Genomic DNA, 20,987 nt, shown 5'->3' on the forward strand with positions numbered 1-20,987 from the left:
ATGGCAAAGAGGGAAACTGAGGAAAAAAGAGACAACAATTAGAAGATCATGAGGATAGATTAAGGGAAATAAGTGACAGCCTGAGGAAGAAAAGCCTATGTTTACTTGGGGTTCCCAAGGGCGCTGAAAGGGACAGAGGGCCAGAATATGTATTTGAACAAATCATAGCTGAAAACGCTCCTAATCTGGGAAGGGAAACAGGCATTCAGATCCAGTTAATAGAGAGATCCCCCCCTAAAATCAATAAAAACCGTTCAACACCTCGACATTTAATAGTTAAGCTTGCAAATTCCAACACCTCAATATTTAATAGTTAAGCTTGTAAGTTCCAACACCTCGATATTTAATAGTTAAGCTTGCAAATACCAAAGATAAAGAGAAGATCCAGGGATCCTGGGTGGCTCAGCGGTATAGTGCCTGCCTTTGGCCAAGGGCGCGATCCTGGAGTCCCAGGATGGAGTCCCATGTTGGGCTCCAGGCATGGCGCCTACTTCTCCCTCCTCCTGTGTCTCTGCCTCTCTCTCTCTCTCTCTCTCTCTCTCTCTCTCTCTCTCTATGTCTATCATAAATAAATAAATCTTTAAAAATAAATAAATAAATAATAAATAAATAAAACTATCCTCCATCAGCACGTCTCATAAAACAATTTTTTACATGAAAAATGAAGGTCATATTTTTAGGATAATGGGATTTTGTTTTATATATATATATACATTTATTTTATAAATAAATTATATATATATATATATATATATATATATATATATATAGTAAACCCTGATTATATGGTCCTTTTCTTGTTTTGCCAAGGACTGGTGAAAACTTCATCTGAAATGACCAGCTCCTGTCTGAAAACCACTGTTTAGAAACCCCAGGACATTTTTTTAAAAAGATTTTAAGAATTTATTTATTCATGAGAGACACACAGAGAGAGGCAGAGAGACAGGCAGATGGAGAAACAGGCTCCCTGCAAGGAGCCTGATGTGGGACTCAATCCTGCACCCCAGGATCGCACCCTGAGCCGATGGCAGATGCTCAACCATTGAGCCACCCAGGCGTCCCTCATGAAAGCACTAAGCCAAAGTATTCTATCTTTAGTGATCATTTCCCACACGGAGTTGAGAAATCTAAAAAAATTTTAAAGATATTATTTATTGATTCATCAGAGACACACAGAGAGAGGCAGAGACATAGGCAGAGGGAGAAGCAGGCTCCCCCAGGGGAGCCCGAGGTGGGACGGATCCTGGCATCCCGGGATCACGCCCTAGCCCTAGCGGAAGGAAACCCCCAACCACTGAGCCAGCCAGGCGACAGGAGCAATCTAAATGTTTAAAGGTCGGTAGGTAACTACTAACTGCTTAGTACTCTAAATCTTCTCTGGCAGTGCCGCTGACGCGAAGCCAGTTGCTGTAGAGATGACCGTACCCTGGGATCCTGGAAGCTCACCCTTTGGACTCTACCCTAAAAATACACTTGAAGAGAAGAAGGAAACTCTAGGACTCTGGCGCGGTGGGGCTGCGGGAGGGAAGTCGAGTTAGAGACCCGCCCAGAGTGGGGGGCCAGGGCGGGCGGGGGCGGGGCGGTCCCCTCCCCACTCCCGCCGCGCCGGCCCCGCCCCCCGGCCCCGCCTCTCTTGAAGAAGCGCGGGGGCACCTTGGAGCAGTGACCCGAGGGTGGCGGAGTCGGTCTCTTGCGGTTCCCACCGACAGTGATAAAACCTTGCTGGTGTGGGAGCTAAGTTCCGGACCCTCGGCCGGCCAAGGCCTTGCCCCTGAGCCGAGCCAGGATGGAGCGGGGAGGGAGAAGGCCGCCCCCTCGGTGACCCGGAGCCCTGGAGACTGGCCTTAGCCGCACAGGCGCTTTGTAGGCTCCGCTGAGAGGCACCCGGGTTCTAGAGGGGACCTCGGCGGTCTCCCAGCCCCAGGAGATGTTTGAGGGGCAGCGCTCCACAGCCAGCGCCTGTTGCCTTCTAATGCTTTTCGAATCTTAGGGTTCCAGAGAAAACCTGTTCGTGAAGTGAGAAGTGCAGAGGCTTTAGGGAATCTGAGGGAACGGGCAGTTTTGGCTTCTGGGCGTGAAATTTCATGTGCCTATTTGGTGTGGGACCACCCCGCAGCGCTCTCTGTTCACAGCATTCTCCCAGCTCGGCCTTCTGTATTCCGGAGGAGTCTTCCCAAAGGCGGCCTTGGCCCGCCCTGGTTTCTGTGCCATCATCAAGCTTTATTCAGCAAGGGATGCTCACAGAGCACAACAGGCATGTCAGGAGAGGCATCTGTTTCAGAATTCTCCAGTGAAGGTGGGTCAAGTAGGAAATTCCTAACTCCGCTGGTACAAAGTGCTGAATTCTGTGATAACAGACTAGCACTCACAGAGCACTCCTGATTTACAGGATGCTTCCAGGTGCATTGCTACATCGATCCTCTGGTTTCCTTGGGTGGCTGTGGGTTACTTGTTTTCCTTTTTTAGACGAAGAAACTCAAACTCAGGATAGTTTTTTTAAATTTATGATCGTCACACACACAGACACAGAGAGAGAGAGAGAGACAGAGAGAGAGAGAGAGGCAGAGGGAGAAGCAGGCGGCATGCACCAGGAGCCCGAAGTGGGATTCGATCCCGGGTCTCCAGGATCGCGCCCTGGGCCAAAGGCAGGCGCCAAACCGCTGCGCCACCCAGGGATACCGAACTCAGGATAGTTAAGTGACTTACTTAGGGTTCATGACAACAACTGGAAGCGAGAGATCAAACCCGGATTGATGTTAAATCCGGTGTCCGGGATCCCTGGGTGGCTCAGCGGTTTAGCGCCTGCGTTGTCCAGGGCATGATCCTGGAGTCCCACATCGGGCGCCCTGCATGGAGCCTGCTTCTCCCTCTTCTTGTGTCTCTTTATCTCTCTTTGTCTCTCTGATGAATAAATAAATGAAATCCTTTTTTAAAAAAAATAATGAATCCCGTGTCATTTTCTGCTGCCTCTTAATTTAGGAAATCTTCACAAGAAGAGTGTTGCTTATATTTACTATTATGTGAATTTATTATTTTTTTTATTTTATTTATTCATTTGAAAGAGAATGAGACCATGAGAGGAAGAAGCAGACTCTCTCCTGAGGAGGGAGCCTGATGCAGGCAGGACTTGATCCCAAGACCCTGGGATCACAACCTGAGCCGAAGGCAGGTGCCCAACCATCTGAGCCATCCAGGCACCCTCTTTATTTATTTAACACAGAGCCGTGGGTTATTACTCCTGCTTTCCAGAACTGTTATCCAGTTTCCTTATGTGTTCTTTAATACTTTGGCAACTACACATAGTTCCTGGTTGGGCTTTTTGTTGTTGTTTTTTGCCTTTTATAAATACAGAAAAAAGAATAATGTCTTAAATAAAATAAATCAAGGAAAGGTCTAAGGCACCTGAGAACGTTTTTCAGTAGCATGAAGAAAATTGGTTGGCAAGCTTATCCGAGGTGACAGCTATCTCTCCAACTCGGGGGCTCAGGGCCCTTCTGAAGCTTCCTTGTTGTCCAGAACAGCTCCACTATGCCTCACTATTAGCCTCCCCAGCAGCTCTCAACATTTAAAAGTTTGTCTTCATTTCTCCTTCCCAGCAGGCAGCTTAAGCTAGAGAAAGTAGTTTCATTTTCTTATCACTCATTCTTTCATTCATTCGCTCAATCAACAACAGAATGTACTTGGTTCTAGGAATGAGAAAAGAATAAGATATGGTTCCTTCAAGCACTTAAGGAGCTTATAAACTAGTGATAGAGAAGGATGGAGGAACAAACAGTGAAGAATTAATAGGGCAGCCCTGGTGGCTTAGTGGTTTAGCGCCGCCCAGGTGAAGCTCCCTGCATGGAGCCTGCTTCTCCCTCTGTCTCTCTCTGTGTCTCTGTCTCTCTCTGTCTCTCTAATAAATAAATAAATAATCTTTAAAAAAAAAAGAATTAACAGTGCTGGGACACGTAGGTGGCTCAGTGGTTGAGATGAGGGCGTGATCCTGGGACTGTGGGATCCAGTACTGCATGGGGCTCCCCAAGGGAGCCTGCTTCTCCCAATAGTGCTATGACTTATTTGCATTATTTAAATATCTATGAATATGTTAATATACTACATCCTGCCTAAAGTTGACATAGGCATTTAAGATGAAACTAGTGGATGTAAGATATTCACCTCAGAATATGAGTTATTTAGCGAGTTAACACTGGAGGCGTTTGCATTCTCAAAGGAGCTATTTAACGCAAATAACCTCTAATTGTTTCGTTGCTTATAAAATTTATAGAAGTATGTATATTCCTTTCTAACAGGTTAGTAACTTGGGGAGAGGAGTGTTGCAGATTAAGGTCCTTTGTCCCTGTTAGGTCCATCTTGTCTGCTCTTCAGGTTGTGTTCTCAGACAGGAGCTACAGGATGGGACAACAAAAACAATTTACTTCCTTTGCTCACCTACAGCCCTATCATTTGCTTCTGGAGGGCTTCCTTGCTTTCATCATCTCTCTCACCACCAGAGGTGAAGGAAATCTTCCAATTAATCAGAGGCCCTAGAAATGATGCAGAAAAGTCCTGTAGCTTAAAAATGATAAATAACATTCATTTAGGGCTTACTATGAGCTCATTGCTTACAATGTTGTTCCCTATTTAATCTTCGCAATCAGTTCATGAAATAGGTATTGATAACTCTCGGGTGTATCCAAAACTAGCCTATGTGGCAGGTTGTGATATTTTTCGGTCTCTCTCTCATGTCTTTTGGTTCATGTTGGCACCAAACATAAAGCGGTTCAACATCAGGCCCTTGCCCTAAACAGCTCCCAATGCCAAGAATTGGCAAATTATTATTTTGATTTCAATGGATGGTCAAAATGGATCATCAAGGCAAACTTTATAGATTTTCTTTGACTAATCAGACTCACTTCAACATTGAAATCCTGGACATTAGAGAAGAGAGAACTGGGAGTGGGGAGATGTGAGAGTTCTCTAAGTGGAAACACCTGAACATTGGCCTGCCACCTAAAATTAATAATACTCTCAATGATTTGGGTGGCAGTGTTCATAATTTTCACCAATATTTGTAGGGTGTAGAATAAAAAACAATTGTCTATATCTAATAGTTCATTTGCAAGTCTTACTTGATTTTGAAGCTATAGGATACTTCAACTGTTAGCTAGGTTTGCTGGAGTTTAGTTTTTATTTCTAATAACAAAACATCTTGAGATCCTAGGAAGGACCTTTAATTGAAAATCCCAACAGCTTCAGGATCTTTCTGACCTTGAAGAAAGGGAAAATGAAGATACCACGGAACCCCTTCAGAAGCAGAGCCTGAAATTCTTCTGTGCTTTAGAGGTGGTGTTGCCATCCTATGAGGGCAAGAGTCTTGGAGTTTTAAGAATTTATTTATTCATGAGAGACACACAGAGAAGGCAGAGAGACAGGCAGAGGGAGAAACAGGCTCCCTGCAAGGAGCCTGATGTGGGACTCAATCCTGCACCCCAGGATCACACCCTGAGCCTAGGGCAGATGTTCAACCATTGAGCCACCCAGGCGTCCCTCATGAAAGCACTAAGCCAAAGTATTGTCTCTTTAGTGATCATTGCCCACAGGGAGTTGAGAAATCTAAAAAATTTTTTAAGGATTTTATTTATTGATTCATCAGAGACACACAGAGAGAGGCAGAGACATAGGCAGAGGGAGAAGCAGGCTCCCCCAGGGGAGCCCGAGGTGGGACGGATCCTGGCATCCCGGGATCACGCCCTAGCCCTAGCGGAAGGAAACCCCCAACCACTGAGCCAGCCAGGCGACAGGAGCAATCTAAATGTTTAAAGGTCGGTAGGTAACTACTAACTGCTTAGTACTCTAAATCTTCTCTGGCAGTGCCGCTGACGCGAAGCCAGTTGCTGTAGAGATGACCGTACCCTGGGATCCTGGAAGCTCACCCTTTGGACTCTACCCTAAAAATACACTTGAAGAGAAGAAGGAAACTCTAGGACTCTGGCGCGGTGGGGCTGCGGGAGGGAAGTCGAGTTAGAGACCCGCCCAGAGTGGGGGGCCAGGGCGGGCGGGGGCGGGGCGGTCCCCTCCCCACTCCCGCCGCGCCGGCCCCGCCCCCCGGCCCCGCCTCTCTTGAAGAAGCGCGGGGGCACCTTGGAGCAGTGACCCGAGGGTGGCGGAGTCGGTCTCTTGCGGTTCCCACCGACAGTGATAAAACCTTGCTGGTGTGGGAGCTAAGTTCCGGACCCTCGGCCGGCCGAGGCCTTGCCCCTGAGCCGAGCCAGGATGGAGCGGGGAGGGAGAAGGCCGCCCCCTCGGTGACCCGGAGCCCTGGAGACTGGCCTTAGCCGCTCAGGCGCTTTGTAGGCTCCGCTGAGAGGCACCCGGGTTCTAGAGGGGACCTCGGCGGTCTCCCAGCCCCAGGAGATGTTTGAGGGGCAGCGCTCCACAGCCAGCGCCTGTTGCCTTCTAATGCTTTTCGAATCTTAGGGTTGCAGAGAAAACCTGTTCGTGAAGTGAGAAGTCCAGAGGCTTTAGGGAATCTGAGGGAACGGGCAGTTTTGGCTTCTGGGCGTGAAATTTCATGTGCCTATTTGGTGTGGGACCACCCCGCAGCGCTCTGTTCACAGCATTCTCCCAGCTCGGCCTTCTGTATTCCGGAGGAGTCTTCCCAAACGCGCCCGTGGCCCGCCCTGGTTTCTGTGCCATCATCAAGCTTTATTCAGCAAGGGATGCTCACAGAGCACAACAGGCATGTCACGAGAAGCATCTGTTTCAGAATTCTCCAGTGAAGGTGGGTCAAGTAGGAAATTCCTAACTCCGCTGGTACAAAGTGCGGAATTCTGTGATAACAGACTAGCACTCACAGAGCACTCCTGATTTACAGGATGCTTCCAGGTGCATTGCTACATCGATCCTCTGGTTTCCTTGGGGGGACGTGTTGTTTTTGTGTTTTTGTTTTACTTGTTTTCCTTTTTTTAGATGAAGAAACTCGAACTCAGGATAGTTAAGTGGCTTACTTAGGGTTCATGACAACAACTGGAAGCGAGAGATCAAACCCCAATTGATGTTAAATCTGGTGTCCGGGATCCCTGGGTGGCTCAGCGGTTTAGCGCCTGCGTTGTCCCAGGGGGTGATCCTGGAGTCCCACATCGGGCTCCCTGCATGGAGCCTGCTTCTCCTTCTGCTTGTGTCTGCTTTTCTCTCTTTGTCTCTCTCATGAATAAATAAATAAAATCCTTTTTTTAAAAAAAAAAATAATGAATCCCATGTCATTTTATGCTGCCTCTTAATTTAGGAAATCTTCACGAGAAGAGTGTTGCTTGTATTTACTATTATGTGAAATTTTTTGTTAATTTTATTTATTCATTTGAAAGAGAATGATACCATGAGAGGGAGCAGACTCTCTGCTGAGGAGGGAGCCTGATGCAGGCAGGACTTGATCCCAAGACCCTGGGATCACAACCTGAGCCGAAGGCAGGTGCCCAACCATCTGAGCCATCCAGGCACCCTCTTTATTTATTTAACACAGAGCCTTGGGTTATTACTCCTGCTTTCCAGAACTGTTATCCAGTTTACTTATGTGTTCTTTAATACTTTGGTAACTACACATAGTTCCTGGTTGGGCTTTTTGTTGTTGTTTTTTGCCTTTTATAAATACAGAAAAAAGAATAATGTCTTAAATAAAATAAATCAAGGAAAGGTCTAAGGCACCTGAGAACGTTTTTCAGTAGCATGAAGAAAATTGGTTGGCAAGCTTATCCAAGGTGACAGCTATCTCTCCAACTCGGGGGCTCAGGGCCCTTCTGAAGCTTCCTTGATGTCCAGAACAGCTCCACTATGCCTCACTATTAGCCTCCCCTGCAGCTCTCAACATTTAAAAGTTTGTCTTCATTTCTCCTTCCCAGCAGGCAGCTTCAGCTAGAGAAAGTAGTTTCATTTTCTTATCACTCATTCTTTCATTCATTCGCTCAATCAACAACAGAATGTACTTGGTTCTAGGAATGAGAAAAGAATAAGATATGGTTCCTTCAAGCACTTAAGGAGCTTATAAACTAGTGATAGAGAAGGATGCAGGAACAAACAGTGAAGAATTAATAGGGCAGCCCTGGTGGCTTAGTGGCTTAGCGCCGCCCAGCATGAAGCTCCCTGCATGGAGCCTGCTTCTCCCTCTGTCTCTCTCCTGTGTCTCTAATAAATAAATAAATAAACTTAAAAAAAGAATTAATAGTGCTGGGACACGTAGGTGGCTCAGTGGTTAAGCTTAGGGCGTGATCTGGGGTTGTGGGATCCAGTGCTTCATCGGGCTCCCCAAGGGAGCCTGCTTCTCCCTCTGCTTATGTCTCTACCTCTCTCTGTGTGTCTCTCATGAATAAATAAAACTTTAAAAAAATTAAAAAACAATAGTGCTATGACTTATTTGCATTATTTAAATATTTATGAATATGTTAATATACTACATCCTGCCTAAAGTTGACATAGGCATTTAAGATGAAACTAGTGGATGTAAGAAATTCACCGCAGAATGTAAGTTATTTAGAGAGTTAACACTGGAGGCATTTGCCTTCTCAAAGGAGCTATTTAATGCAAATAACCTCTAATTGTTTCATTGCTTATAAAATTTATACAAGTATGTATATTCCTTGTTCTAACAGGTTAGTAACTTGGGGAGAGGAGTGTTGCAGATTAAGGTCCTTTGTCCGTGTTAGGTCCATCTTGTCTGCTCTTCAGGTTGTGTTCTCAGACAGGAGCTACAGGATGGGACAACAAAAACAATTTACTTCCTTTGCTCACCTACAACCCTATCATTTGCTTCTGGAGGGCTTCCTTGCTTTCATCATCACTCTCACCACTAGAGGTGAAGGAAATCTTCCAATTAATCAGAGGCCCTAGAAATGATGCAGAAAAGTACTGTAGCTTAAAAATGATAAATAACATTCATTTAGGGCTTACTATGAGCTCATTGCTTACAATGTTGTTCCCTATTCAATCTTCACAATCAGTTCATGAAATAGGTATTGATAACTCTCGGGTGTATCCAAAACTAGCCTATGTGGCAGGTTGTGACACTTGTCGGTCTCTCTCTCCTGTCTTTAGCTTCATCTTGGCACCAAACATAAAGCGGTTCAACATCAGGCCCTGGCCCTAAACAGCTCCCAATGCCAAGAATTGGCAAATTATTATTTTGGTTTCAATGGATGGTCAAAAAGGATCATCAAGGCAAACTTTATAGATTTTCTTTGACTAATCAGACTCACTTCAACATTGAAATATTGGACATTAGAGAAGAGAGAACTGGGAGTGGGGAGATGTGAGAGTCCTCTAAGTGGAAGGACCTGAACATTGGCCTGCCACCTAAAATTAATAATACTCTCAATGATTTGGGTGGTGGTGTCCATAATTTTCACCAATATTTGTAGGGTGTAGAATAAAAAACAATTGTCTATATCTAATAGTTCATTTGCAAGTCTTACTTGATTTTGAAGCTATAGGATACTTCAACTGTTAGCTAGGTTTGCTGGAGTTTAGTTTTTATTTCTAATAACAAAACATCTTGAGATCCTAGGAAGGACCTTTAATTGAAAATCCCAACAGCTTCAGGATCTTTCTGACCTTGAAGAAAGGGAAAATGAAGATACCACGGAACCCCTTCAGAAGGAGAGCCTGAAATTCTTCTGTGCTTTAGAGGTGGTGTTGCCATCCTATGAGGGCAAGAGTCTTGGAGTTGGCATGGTCGAGGAGCCTTTGGATAAGCTGCAGGAAGGTCTGTTTACAGTGGAGGTAGAGTGGAGTGGAGGTAGAATCTTTCTAAAACTCATCTTTTCAGATATATCATCAAGTCTTTCCCCTTGCTGAGCTACTAAAGCCCTGGGTGGAGTGGAGTTTTTCTGTCCTACAATACAGTTGTTTTGTTTTTTTGTTTTGTTTGTTTGTTTTGTTTTGTTTCATAGGCAATACCTGAAAGAACCTTTAGCTTTAAAATTCAAAAGCTGATTTTCTGCCACGAAGTCTAGGAAGAGGGAAGTAATATTTTTCCTATTTGTGGTTAAGAATTTGCCTTGTGCTAAAATAGTCCTAGTTCTTCAGGGATCCCTGGGTGGCGCAGCGGTTTGTCGCCTGCCTTTGGCCCAGGGCGCCATCCTGGAGACTCGGGATCGAGTCCCACATCGGGCTCCCGGTGCATGGAGCCTGCTTCCTCCTCTGCCTATGTCTCTGCCTCTCTCTCTCTCTCTCTCTCTCTGTGTGTGTGTGATTATCATAAAAAATTTTAAAAAAAATAGTCCCAGTCCTTCAAATACAGATCTCTTGTAGCCTTCAATTATGCCAGCAAAATTATCAACTAAAGATTTAAATAAACTCTTGTGTAAATGTTCAGTCCTTTCCCTCCTATAAAAGGGCTGCTGTGTAAAGAAACAAATACAGAATCCTAGAAAAGGTATTCCGATTGATACTGTTTTTTTTCCAGAGTTCATAGCACTTAAGCTCTGGGTTGTTTGTTTCTTTGTTTGTTTGTTTTTGATGATTTTATTTATTTATTCATGAGAGACACACACACATACAGAGGGCAGAGACATAGGCAGAGGGATAAGCAGGCTTCGTGCAAGGAGCCCAATGTGCGAGTAGATCCCGGGGACCCCAGGATCATGCCCTGGGCTGAAGGCAGACACTCAACCGCCTGAGCCACCCAGGTGTCCCTAGGCTTAGGGTTTTAAGGCAGGGACAGGGCTGTTAGCAAATAGGCTCCTGTGGGTGATGCTTAGGAAGAGACCAGGTCATGTGCACTAACACCAAATGTTCCTTACTGTGTGATTCCAGCCCTTGATGCACAGGAGAGTAGGTAGGCTCTGTAGAAGTAGAGTTTCAACTTGTCCATTTGAAATCTGTGATGTGAGATTTGTGCCACTTTTTGGCTTGCATCTCCCTTCTGGTACTTCAGGAACTTCTGGGAGAGATCAGGGCAGTAAGAATGTGCCCTTCCAGGATACACCTACAGCAGAGCCATTCCACCAAACTCTCGTGTTATGCCTGCCCTTAGTTGCTAGGATAATGATCTAAGAATCATGGATGCACTTTCCTTTTAAACATACAACAATAAAAATCAGTTATCTTTCAGCTATAAATTTTAAGTTCATTTGTTTTGTTTGGATTTAGGGCCATTATCATTTCTGATGAAAAGGAAAACAACCCAGAAGCTTCCTATAAAGAAGGCTATGTCTGATGCATTCCAGAAACTGTTGGTTGCGGTTTTAGGTAAGACTTGCTTGATTGTTTTTTTTTGTTTGTTTTTGCTTTTTTTTTTTTTTTTTTGTCCTTAAAGTACTTCATGTTCCTTGAGCAAATAAACTCATTTTGAAAAGTTAGTTGGATGAAAACACTTCATATTCTTTTATTCACCAAATGCTTCCAAAGCGGCAGTCTCAAATTTTTCCTTTTTGTATGTGTGAGACAAATGACAGCAAATATTTTTGTCCCCAGTGTAGAGATATACAGTGACTTGCCTCCACATAGGAAGTGTTTGACCCAATCTTCTTTCTTGATTGCTTGCCCATAACACAAAGTAGTGATATAGTGATTAGAAGCTTTGGGTATCTGTTGTCCATGTCTGTCTCTAGATTTCTTATGCAATTTTAGGGTTTTAGAGTCAAATTTGTAGGTATTTATTCTCTCTAGGCTGCTATTTCTTTATCTGCAAAGTAAGGTAATTCAACTTACATCATGGGGAAGATTGTAAGAGTAAAGAGATGATGAATATAAAAAGGTTAGAACTATCCCTGGAACATGGTAAGCAGACAAAACATGTCAACTTCTTATCATTATTGTTTTCCTCTTGGAGAATTTATTAGATTAAGTTTTTTGAATCAGTTCGGTTTCAGTTTTTGTTTCTGGCACTGACATATTGAGTAAATATGATTCTGATGTAATGATCAACTATGTTTTTGTGAACCTTGAAAGTGGTCATCCTATTGAATAGTGTTGATTGTATTCCCTATTGAGTTCTACAGTGCTGTGAATGTTACAGGCTGTGCTCAAAGGAAATTTTATTTTTTAATATTATTTTATTTATTTATTTTCTTAGAGAGGGAGGCAGGGGAGGAGTCGAGGGAGAGGAAGAGAGAGCTAATCTTAAGCAGGCTCCACGTCCAGCATGGACTCCAATGTGGGGCTTAGTCTCACAACCCTGAGATCATGACCTGAGCCAAAATCAAGAATCAGAGACTCAACAGACTAAGCTACACAGGAGCCCTTTTGTTTTGTTTTGTTTTTTTGTGGGGTTTTTTTTTGCCAGTTTTATAATTAGTAGAGAGTCCCCAAATAGTTGCTCCCCTGCTTCAGAGCCTTGAGTGTTAAAGACTAGGAAATCCGGGCAGCCCTGGTGGCTCAGCGATTTGGCGCCACCTTCTGCCCAGAGCCTGATCCTGGAGACCTGAGATCCAGTCCCAGGTTGGGCTCCCTGAATGGTGAATGCTTCTCCCTCTACCTGTGTCGCTGCCTCTCTCTCTCTCTCTCTCTCTCTCATGAGTGAATAAATAAAATCTTTAAAAAAAGGCTAAGAAATCTTAGCTAAGGATTAGAAACTTTGTTTGCTTATAAGAATTGACCCTGACCCTGGATTGGTCACAGGTTTCCAGCTTGGGTAGCTCTTCCAGTGAAGATTGACTTCCGTGGTCATCAGATGGAATCTCCATTAGCTGTCAACTCTGACTGACAACCTTTAAGAACCAAACTAAACGTCTGGGTTGTTGGCCTCACCCTAATATGCCAACCCTCGCCCTAATATGCTGTGGTATCCATATACACATTCAAAACTCCTTAGGCTAAAAAGTCTTGTAGCTCTACTTTGCCTTAAGGGAAATTGTATTGTCTATAAGGTACATAGGCCTGTTTCTGCCAGTAAAGTGTTCAGATGCATGCCCGCCCCCTCTCCAAAGTATTGTATATTGTATCTGCAAGGAGAGGAAAACTGGACTCCAGCTGGATTGAAAGCAGCAGGGAAGGGATCATCTCAAAAGGCTTCCAGAATAGAAGAATGGTGGTTGCCAGGGGCTGGGCTGTGGGTGGGATGGGGAGTTATTGTCGAATGGACACAGAGTCTCAGTTTGGGCACATGAAAGGAAAAATGTTCTGGAAATGGTTGCACAACAATGTGAATGTACTTAATGCCACTGAACTATACCCTTAAAAATAGTTATTACGAGAGACAGGGTCACAGATTTAGAAAGATACTTAATCCAGCCTCAAGATTGGTGTTGAATTAGGTAACATCTAGAAATCTCTTGAAGATACGTACATTTATGTCTGTATCTGCATATCTATCTGTATCTTTGTAGGTAGATAGATGATAGGTAAATAGAGACATGTTTTGGTGGGCGGGGAAGATATGCTTTGGGGAGGGGATCTGGACAAACTGCTTTTAAATGTATTCTGGAAAAAAATCTAAGGATATACAGAATCTTTAGTATAAAAAAAAGGAAGGGTAATGAGAGAGAATAGAGCTATCAGATATTCAAGCATACGGCGCAACATAATGATTTTTAAAGTGTGATTGGTTTATCAGTAAATGAGATGGAGGGACCTGTGGGTGGCTAGATGCGTCCAACATTGGACCTTTGATTTTGGCTTAGGTCATGATCTCAGGGTCCTAGATCCAGCCCTGAATTGGGGTTTCCACACTTAGCAGGGAATCTGCTTGGGATTCTCTCCCTCTCCTTCTGCCCCTCCCCCTACCAGTGCCCTCACATACATTCTCTCTCTCTCTCTCTCTCTCTCTCTCTCTCTCTCACACACACACACACACACACACACACACACACACACACACACACACATCTTTTTAAAAACTGAGATGGAGGAGTGCCTTGGTGGCTCAGTGAGTTAAGTGTCTGCCTTTGGTTCAGGTCATGATCCCAGGGTCCTGGGATCAAGCCCCACAGTCAGACTCCCTTGTTCAGTGGGGAGTCTGCTTTTATCTCTCCCTCTGCCCCTCCCCCCTGCTTATGCACTGACTCTCTCTCTCTCTCTCTCTCTCAAATAAAGTCTTTAAAAAATAGTTATGATAAAAACAGAAGTGTGAGATGAGAAAACTTCTAGGAAAATGCTTTTATTTTCTGCTTTTAAATTTCAAAAGAATGTCTAATGATGGGTTCTATTATTGTATACAGCAAATTTTATTTTTATTTTTTTATTGGAGTTCAATTTGCCAACATATAGCATAACACCCAGTACAGCACATTTTAGAACAAGAAAAACTCTGAATTGATCCTCTTTAACTTTATTACAGAAAGTGGTAAAATAGCTGTGGAATACAGACCCTGTGAAGAGATTACAGATGCCAGAACCCAAGAGGAGCTACATGATTTAATTCAAGCACCTGGTTATTAAAGCTCAAGGGTTCCACAGCCACTATAACCATAATTTAAAGCAACTGACAGGATTTGGAAGACTATGGTTACCTCTGTCATCTTTTGGGAAATGTGAAACTCTGAAACTGCTTTTGAGTGCAGGGAATTTCTGGGGCTTTTCTTGAAGCCTTGGCCCTTGGCTCTGACCCCTTATTTGAAATTTGGAGAGCCAATTGCATCAGAGTGCTCCTAGAATTGTGGACATAGAAGAGGACACAGCCTTTTAGAGCTCCCCTCAAACAGAATCTCAGGGACTTGGGAACAGAGTAACTATGGCCTTAAGTGAGATGATGCTACAGCATTTGAAAACCTTTATGTGCATTGGGACACCTGAGTGACTCAGTGGTTGAGCATCTGCCTTGGGTTTGGGGCCTGATCCCAGGATCCTGAGATGGAGTCCCACATCAAGCTCCCCTCAGGGAGCCTGCTTTTCCCTCTGCCTATGTCTCTGCTTCTCCCTGTGTGCTCTCATGAATAAATAAAATATATTTTTAATTGTCTTTCAAATAAGGTATATTACCCAGATATCAGTATCACATACACATCTTGTATGAAATATTTTGTTGAAGAACTTTTCTGCAACCCTAATGCTGAATTAGGAATTAAGTTGACAAAGTAATTTCTAAAATAAAATGCCAATGTTCTATATATTGAATGTTAAAAAAAAATAAAAGGAGCAAAGAATGTGTTTCATGTCATTAAGACCTTAATTTGGGGCTATATTCTGATTATTTAACTAACTCCGAAGTTGCAACATTTGTTTTGAAGGGAAGAGAGTAGAGAAAGAAAAGATGGTTACTTTCTGAAAAAGTATTTGAAGATTTGTCTGTGCAAAAATTCTTCTAATTCAATTTAAATCAAGCCAGTCAAGGAAATTTCAGACTTATCCAAGTTTACACTTTAAGAAGTCTAGCTTCCTGTGAACTGTGAGAGAAAGAGATTCAGTACTGATGCTATAGATTTCAGAAACCTGACTCTAACAACAGATCCATTCCTAAATAAGAGCAGTTTTGGAATTAGTTCCATTTAAAACCATTACTATGTGCTAGACACTGGGAATAGGATAAAATCCGTTCTCTAGGGCAGCCCTGGTGGCCCAGCGGGTTAGTGCAGCCCTGCAGCCTGGGATGGGATCCTGGAGACCCTGGATCGAGTCCTGGCATCGTGCTCCATGCATGGAGCCTGCTTCTCCCTCAGCCTGTGTCTCTCTGCCTCTGTCTCTCTGAATAGATAAATCCTTAAAAACAAAACAAAACAAAAACCTACGTTCTCCAGAGCTTGTGCCAGACCATAAACACGGACCAAAATGAAACAGATTATAGAAAGGACAGTGAAGGAAGTAAACGGGGTGCTAGTTACAGTGTTTCCAGAAAGTTTAACACGCTGACCTCAACATTTTAAGCGCCTTCTCCAGGCGTGCACACGGGGTAGACCTCTGAGAAATGGTGGTACTTGTTCTAGATTGACAGGTGTGTTGAGTGTAGGTGGGACGGGGAAGTTTTCCATACTAATGTAAGCTGAGGGCTAGTCCCTTGGTTTCAGACTCTCATTCCCAGAATGAATTGCTCACCTCTCCCCTACCCCATGCCCCCAAGCCCCTCCCACAGGAATTTGGAGCCATCACTGATTCAGTGGTAGGTGGCCTCCTCCTAACACAGTAGTGAATTAAAAATCAGACGTGCATATTGAGAACTTAGGGGAAATGGCAGCATTTCAGAGTAACTGTAAAGTGCGCGCCCCTCCCCACTGTCCCCGCGCTTATTCTTCACGTCAGCCTCTTTTCCTAGAAACAGTATAGCCAGGGGGAGGAGGAATGTGTCTGGGATTTAAGCTCTGAAGACGACAAGTTCGATCGGCCAGAATTGGACTAGCATTTTGAATCTCCCGGGACGCCAGGTCTTCTGCTTCCTTGGGAAACTGCTCCACACCCCGACCCTTACACCTCAGAGCGCTGGAGTCTGGGTCCATGCAGACTCCAGCAGCCCAAATGCTTCCCCTTAGCTCAGCGGGAGGTAGTGGTGGCCTTTGCAGGGGAAGGGAGGCTTGGCCTGGGGATTCTGGGGAAAAGGCTTGAAGGAGGGGCCTCAGGGCCAGCCGCACCCCAGCTGTGCCAAGCTACTAAAGGTGTCATAAATAAGGGGTGGGACGTAGGCGGGGGAGGGGCGCGCAGTTGCTAACAATGGGGGCGTCGCCGGGCTCCCTGAACATTTCCGTTTCTCTGGCGAGACCGAGCGCCCCACTGGCTTGGGTCTCTGCTCCCCAGAGTCTCCTAGTATTATGTCCCGGCTTTGCTTCTGCGTGTTATTACTTCTCTATACCTGGCAACCATTGTGGTTGTTGGGCCAGGCAGCTCCCCTTCCGGAGTGGGCCCGTCGGACCTCCATCCATCGGAGATCCCCGGAACCCTGGTCTTCCCACTCCTCTGACCTCCCGCATGAATCACTCCAGGAACTTACCCCCCCCGCAGAGCCGGGGGGCTTTAATAACTTGAGGTCCTCTGCTCCAGCCCAGATATCGGCCCCGCCTAAGCAGTTGACTGAGACTTTGGTTCCATTCCTGGACACGGATTCAAATGGTGAGCTGCCCCCAGACACAGATCAGTATCTGAATGACAAGCCAACCCTGCCCGAGAGGCTCTTACAAGTGGTTCCAAGGTTAGGTGAGGAGAATCAGGCCATAGTTCTGCCTCCTCCACTCAAAAGTAAGATGAAAACTGGAGATGAGCCAGAGGATCACCAGTCATTGGAAGTACTTACTCCACCTCTGGACAGTCAGAGTCTAAACCAAAGAAAGTTTTTTCTTTCATCCCCAAACCTGGACAAAGATCTAGTTCAGCATCGAAGGCTTGCCAAAGTTGTTATTGGAACTCCAATCCAATTTGCAAATAAAGAGCTCCTAGAACAACTGCAGGACGATTATTCAGATTCTGGTACGGATATCATATATCCTGAGGAAAACCGACCAATGGACTTCCCAGGGGGACCAGATCAACCCCCAAAGCTCCCTGAGGAGCTTGAAATTTCTTCACTCCTGCAGGGGACCCCTGCAGGACCTCTCCAGTCCACTGTAGAGGAACCTGAACCTTTTCTGCCTGGGGTGGAGGCCCAGGCCAAGCATCCAGAGTCCCCCGAAGAGACAGAAACACCTCCACTTCTTCAGGACGCTCTATCTCAGCCTCCAGAGATCCTTAAGGAAGCTGGACATTCTGTAGGCCCACAGGAGGCCCCAGCTGAACCTTCAAGTACCCCTGAAGTCCAACAGGAAGCCTCAGCTCAACCTACAGAGGCACCTGAGGAAGTAGAACCTTCAACCCCTCAGGAGGCCCCAGCTCAGCCACCAGAGGAGGAGGTACCACCTCAGGAGATAAATGTGCCATCTCTGAGTCAGAATGAAGCTCAGCGGCCAAAATTACACAATGTCGCTGTTAAACCTGTAGATTTGGCACTTACTGGAACTGTGACTCAGCCTCCACAGCACCCCGAGAAGGCTGAGCCTTCTCCAGTCCCACAGGAGGTCCCAGCTCAGCCTGTAGAGCTCCCTGAGGGGACTGGGCCTACTCTAGTCACACAGGAGGCCCCAGAACAGGCTGTAGAGCTCCCTGAGGAGGCTGGGCCTACTCTACTCACACAGGAGGCCCCAGCTGAACCTGCACAGCTCCCTAATGAGGGAGAATCTTCAACCGAGCAGGAGACCCCAGGTCAATCTCCAGGGGACATAGAAGCTTCTGCAATCCTTCAAGAACAGCCACCTCAGCTACCAGAGCAGTCTTTGGGGGAGGTGGAACCTATTCCAACCCAGCAGGAGCACCCAGCTCAACCTCTAGAGCATCATGAGGTGACAGTTGCACCTCCAGGTCACCATCAGGTTCAACATTTAAATCTGCCCAATATCATTGTTAAAGCTGCAGACGTGCAGGTTACTGTAACACCAGAACCCACTACTGAGGTGGGACCTTTGCCAGTTCAGCATGAGTCTGTCGCTCAGCCCTCTGTGCCCCTTAATGTGGAACCTTTTGCAACCCAGCATGAAGCCCCAACTCTGCCTCCACAGTCCCCTGAGGACATTGAACTTTTGCCATTTCAACAGGAGACTCCAACTGAGTCCCCAGAATCTCCCACACAGGAGAAACCTCCAACACAGCAGGAGACCCCTGTTCAGACCCCTGGAGAGGTTAAACCTTCCAGAAACCAACAGGACACCCTGGCTCCGGATTCACAGGCCCCTGAGGAGGGTGAATCACCTTCAACCCAGGAGGAGGCCCTGGCTCAACTTCCAGGGACTCAGGAAGAGAAGGAACCTTCTCCACCCCAGCAGGAGGCCCCTGCTGAGCTTCCACAAATCCCTGAGGAGGGTGAACCTTCCTCAATACAGGAGGAGAGCCAGGGTCATCATGCACAGACTCCTGAGAAAGCCAAACCTTCTTCAACCCAGCAGGAGGCCCCAACCCAGTATCCACAGGCCTCCGAGGAGGGAGAACCATCTCCAGCTCAGGAAGAGGCTCCCACTCAATTTCCACAGATGTCTGAGAAGAGTGAATCTTTAACCCAGGAGGAAAGCCAGGGGCAGCATCCACAGACCTCTGAGGAGGTTGCACCTTCTCCAATCCAACAAGAAGCCCCAGCTCAGCACCCACAGGCCTCCGAGGGGATCAAACCTCCTCTAACCCAGGGGGAGTCCCCAACTCAGCACCCTCAGACCCCAGAGGTGGGTGAGCCTTCTCCAACCCAAACAGAGGCCCCAGCTAACTATCCAGAGTCCCTTGAGGGCATTGAACCTGTTCCGGCCCAGTCAGAGGCCACAGTTCAACATCCAAATCCCCTAGGGGAGGTTAAACCTTCTGCAACCCATCAGGAAGCCCCAAGTCAGCATCTACAGACCTATGAGGAAGTTAACTCTTCTGCCACTCAGCAAGAAGCCACAGCTCAGCATCCAGAACCTTCTGGTGAGGTTGAACCTTCTCCAACCCAGCAGGAGGTCCCAGCTCACTCTCCAGAGCACCATGTGGTAACAGTTTCTCCTCTAGGTCAGAGTCAAGCTGAGCTTTTACTCTTCCCCAAAGTCACTGTTAAACCTGTGGATCTGGCACTTATCATAACTCCAGAGTCCACTAATGAAGTTGAAACATCTCTACCCCAGCAAGAGGCCTCAGCTCAGTCTGCCATGTCCCCGGAACAGTTGGAACCTTCTGCAATCCAGCAGGAGTTTCCAGAACAACATCCAGCCCCTGCTGAAAATGTTGAACCTTCTCCAGTCCAGCAGGGAGTCCCAACACAGACTGGAGATCTTCCTGAGGAAACTGAACTTTCTCCAAGCCAGCAGTGGAGCTCATCTCTGCCTCAGATGCCTGTTGTAGGTGTAGAACCTTCTCCAGTCCAGCCTGAGCACCAGGCTCAGCCTCCAGAGTCCTCTACAGATATTGTAACTCAGCCTCCTGTACATCATGAGGTGACATTCTCATCTCTAGGTCCTGGTGAAGCTCAGCATCCAATGTTGCCCAATATCACAATAAAACCTGTAGATCTGGAGATTTTCATAACTCCAGTGCCCACTAAGTTTGAACATTCTCCAGGATAGCAGGAGGCCACTGCTCAAGCTCCAGTTCCCCCTGAGCAGGTTGAATTTTCTCCAGCCCAGTCCAAGCTTCTTTTCCAGTCTCCAGAGACCCCTGAAGATGAATTTCCTCCAGGCCAACAAGAACTCATAGTTCAGACTCAAGACCCTCCTAAGGAGATGGAACCTACTTCAGCCCAACAGGAGGTCCCAGCTGAGCCATCAGAGCCCCCTAAGGAGATTGAACCATCTGCAAATGAGTATGCAGTCTCAGCACATTCTCCAGGGCCCACTGAAGACGGCAAACCTCCAACCCAACCAGAGGTTCCAGCTCAGCCTCCTGTTCCCCAGCAGGTCCCAGCTATATCTCCTGAGCCCCCTCAGGAGGCAGAGCCTTCTCCCACACAACAGGAATCCCCAGCCCAGTCTTTAGAACTTGCTGACAAAGTGGAACCTCTTCCGGTCTCTCAAGAGACCCCTTCTCAGCTTCTGCAGTTTCCTGAGAAGGTGGAATCCTCTCCATTCCTGCAAGAAGCTCCATCTCTACCTCTAGAGCCCCTTAAGGAGGTAGAACTTTCTCCAGCCCAACAGGTGGCACAGACTCAGCCTTCAGAGCTCCCTGAGAAGCTAGAGTCATTTCCAATTCTGCAGCAGGCTTCAACTCAGTCCCCAGAGCCCCATCAAGAGGCAGAACCTTCTCCAGCTCAGCCTCCAGAGCCATCTAAGGAGGTTGAACCACAACTTCCAGTCCATAACGAGATGACAGTTCCACCTCAAGGACAAGATCAAGCTCAGCATTCAAGCTTGCCCAGTGTCACTGCTAAACCTGTTGACCTGGAGCTTACTGTACCTCCAGAGCCTTCTACAACCCTGCAGCAGACTCCAGCTCCTCCAGAGGATCCAGAGGTGACACTTCTACATCCAGAACATGTTGAGGCTCAGAGTCCAAATTTGTCTGAAGTCACAGTTCAACCTTCAGATCTGGAGCTTACCATAACTCCAGAACCCATTACAGAGGTCGAAACTTCAACCATGCAAGAGACTCCAGGTCCTCCTTTAGAGCCACCT

General features: G+C 46.2%; 3 protein-coding genes across 4 annotated transcripts; all 3 read left to right on the plus strand.

Annotated features, from left to right (window-relative positions):
* Nucleotides 1–1,415: 1,415 nt before the first annotated feature.
* Nucleotides 1,416–5,882, plus strand: LOC121474002 (RAD52 motif-containing protein 1-like). The gene is made up of 7 exons (XM_041726834.1): nucleotides 1,416–1,421; nucleotides 1,498–1,841; nucleotides 1,991–2,007; nucleotides 2,133–2,303; nucleotides 4,742–4,857; nucleotides 5,233–5,347; nucleotides 5,854–5,882. The coding sequence occupies exons 1-7, from the start codon at nucleotides 1,416–1,418 to the stop codon at nucleotides 5,880–5,882; spliced, it is 798 nt and encodes a 265-aa protein (XP_041582768.1).
* Nucleotides 5,417–14,741, plus strand: LOC121473664 (RAD52 motif-containing protein 1-like). 2 transcript variants are annotated; one of them, XM_041726229.1, is made up of 5 exons: nucleotides 5,417–6,763; nucleotides 9,067–9,189; nucleotides 9,565–9,733; nucleotides 11,122–11,220; nucleotides 14,249–14,741. In XM_041726229.1, the coding sequence occupies exons 1-5, from the start codon at nucleotides 6,554–6,556 to the stop codon at nucleotides 14,347–14,349; spliced, it is 702 nt and encodes a 233-aa protein (XP_041582163.1). In that variant the 5' UTR covers nucleotides 5,417–6,553; the 3' UTR covers nucleotides 14,350–14,741. The 2 variants fall into 2 exon arrangements, 1 of the variants encoding a protein (XP_041582163.1); XR_005983191.1 differs by lacking the exons at nucleotides 9,067–9,189; nucleotides 9,565–9,733 and having other exon boundaries at nucleotides 6,629–6,763; nucleotides 14,249–14,720.
* Nucleotides 14,742–16,646: 1,905 nt separating this feature from the next.
* Nucleotides 16,647–19,252, plus strand: LOC121474003 (leucine-rich repeat-containing protein 37A3-like). Its single transcript, XM_041726835.1, has 4 exons — nucleotides 16,647–17,070; nucleotides 18,109–18,314; nucleotides 18,456–19,077; nucleotides 19,221–19,252. Exons 1-4 carry the CDS (start codon nucleotides 16,647–16,649, stop codon nucleotides 19,250–19,252), a joined length of 1,284 nt encoding a protein of 427 aa, XP_041582769.1.
* The last annotated feature ends 1,735 nt before the right edge of the window (nucleotides 19,253–20,987 follow it).

This window comes from Vulpes lagopus, chromosome 12 (genome assembly GCF_018345385.1).
Source record: "Vulpes lagopus strain Blue_001 chromosome 12, ASM1834538v1, whole genome shotgun sequence".
NCBI lineage: Eukaryota > Metazoa > Chordata > Mammalia > Carnivora > Canidae > Vulpes > Vulpes lagopus.

Excerpts from the sequence above, each read along its gene's own strand:
- LOC121474002 (XM_041726834.1), top strand. Across the intron at positions 4,858-5,232 it reads GGTCAAAATGGATCATCAAG|CTTCAGGATCTTTCTGACCT; the intron begins GCAAACTTTATA and ends AAATCCCAACAG. Across the intron at positions 5,348-5,853 it reads GGTGTTGCCATCCTATGAGG|TGCCGCTGACGCGAAGCCAG; the intron begins GCAAGAGTCTTG and ends CTTCTCTGGCAG.
- LOC121473664 (XM_041726229.1), top strand. The coding sequence starts at position 6,554 with ATGTGCCTATTTGGTGTGGGACCACCCCGCAGCGCTCTGTTCACAGCA. Across the intron at positions 9,190-9,564 it reads GGTCAAAAAGGATCATCAAG|CTTCAGGATCTTTCTGACCT; the intron begins GCAAACTTTATA and ends AAATCCCAACAG. Across the intron at positions 11,221-14,248 it reads ACTGTTGGTTGCGGTTTTAG|AAAGTGGTAAAATAGCTGTG; the intron begins GTAAGACTTGCT and ends ACTTTATTACAG.
- LOC121474003 (XM_041726835.1), top strand. The coding sequence starts at position 16,647 with ATGTCCCGGCTTTGCTTCTGCGTGTTATTACTTCTCTATACCTGGCAA. Across the intron at positions 17,071-18,108 it reads TCTGCCTCCTCCACTCAAAA|AACAGCCACCTCAGCTACCA; the intron begins GTAAGATGAAAA and ends CAATCCTTCAAG. Across the intron at positions 18,315-18,455 it reads CACCAGAACCCACTACTGAG|GAGACTCCAACTGAGTCCCC; the intron begins GTGGGACCTTTG and ends CCATTTCAACAG.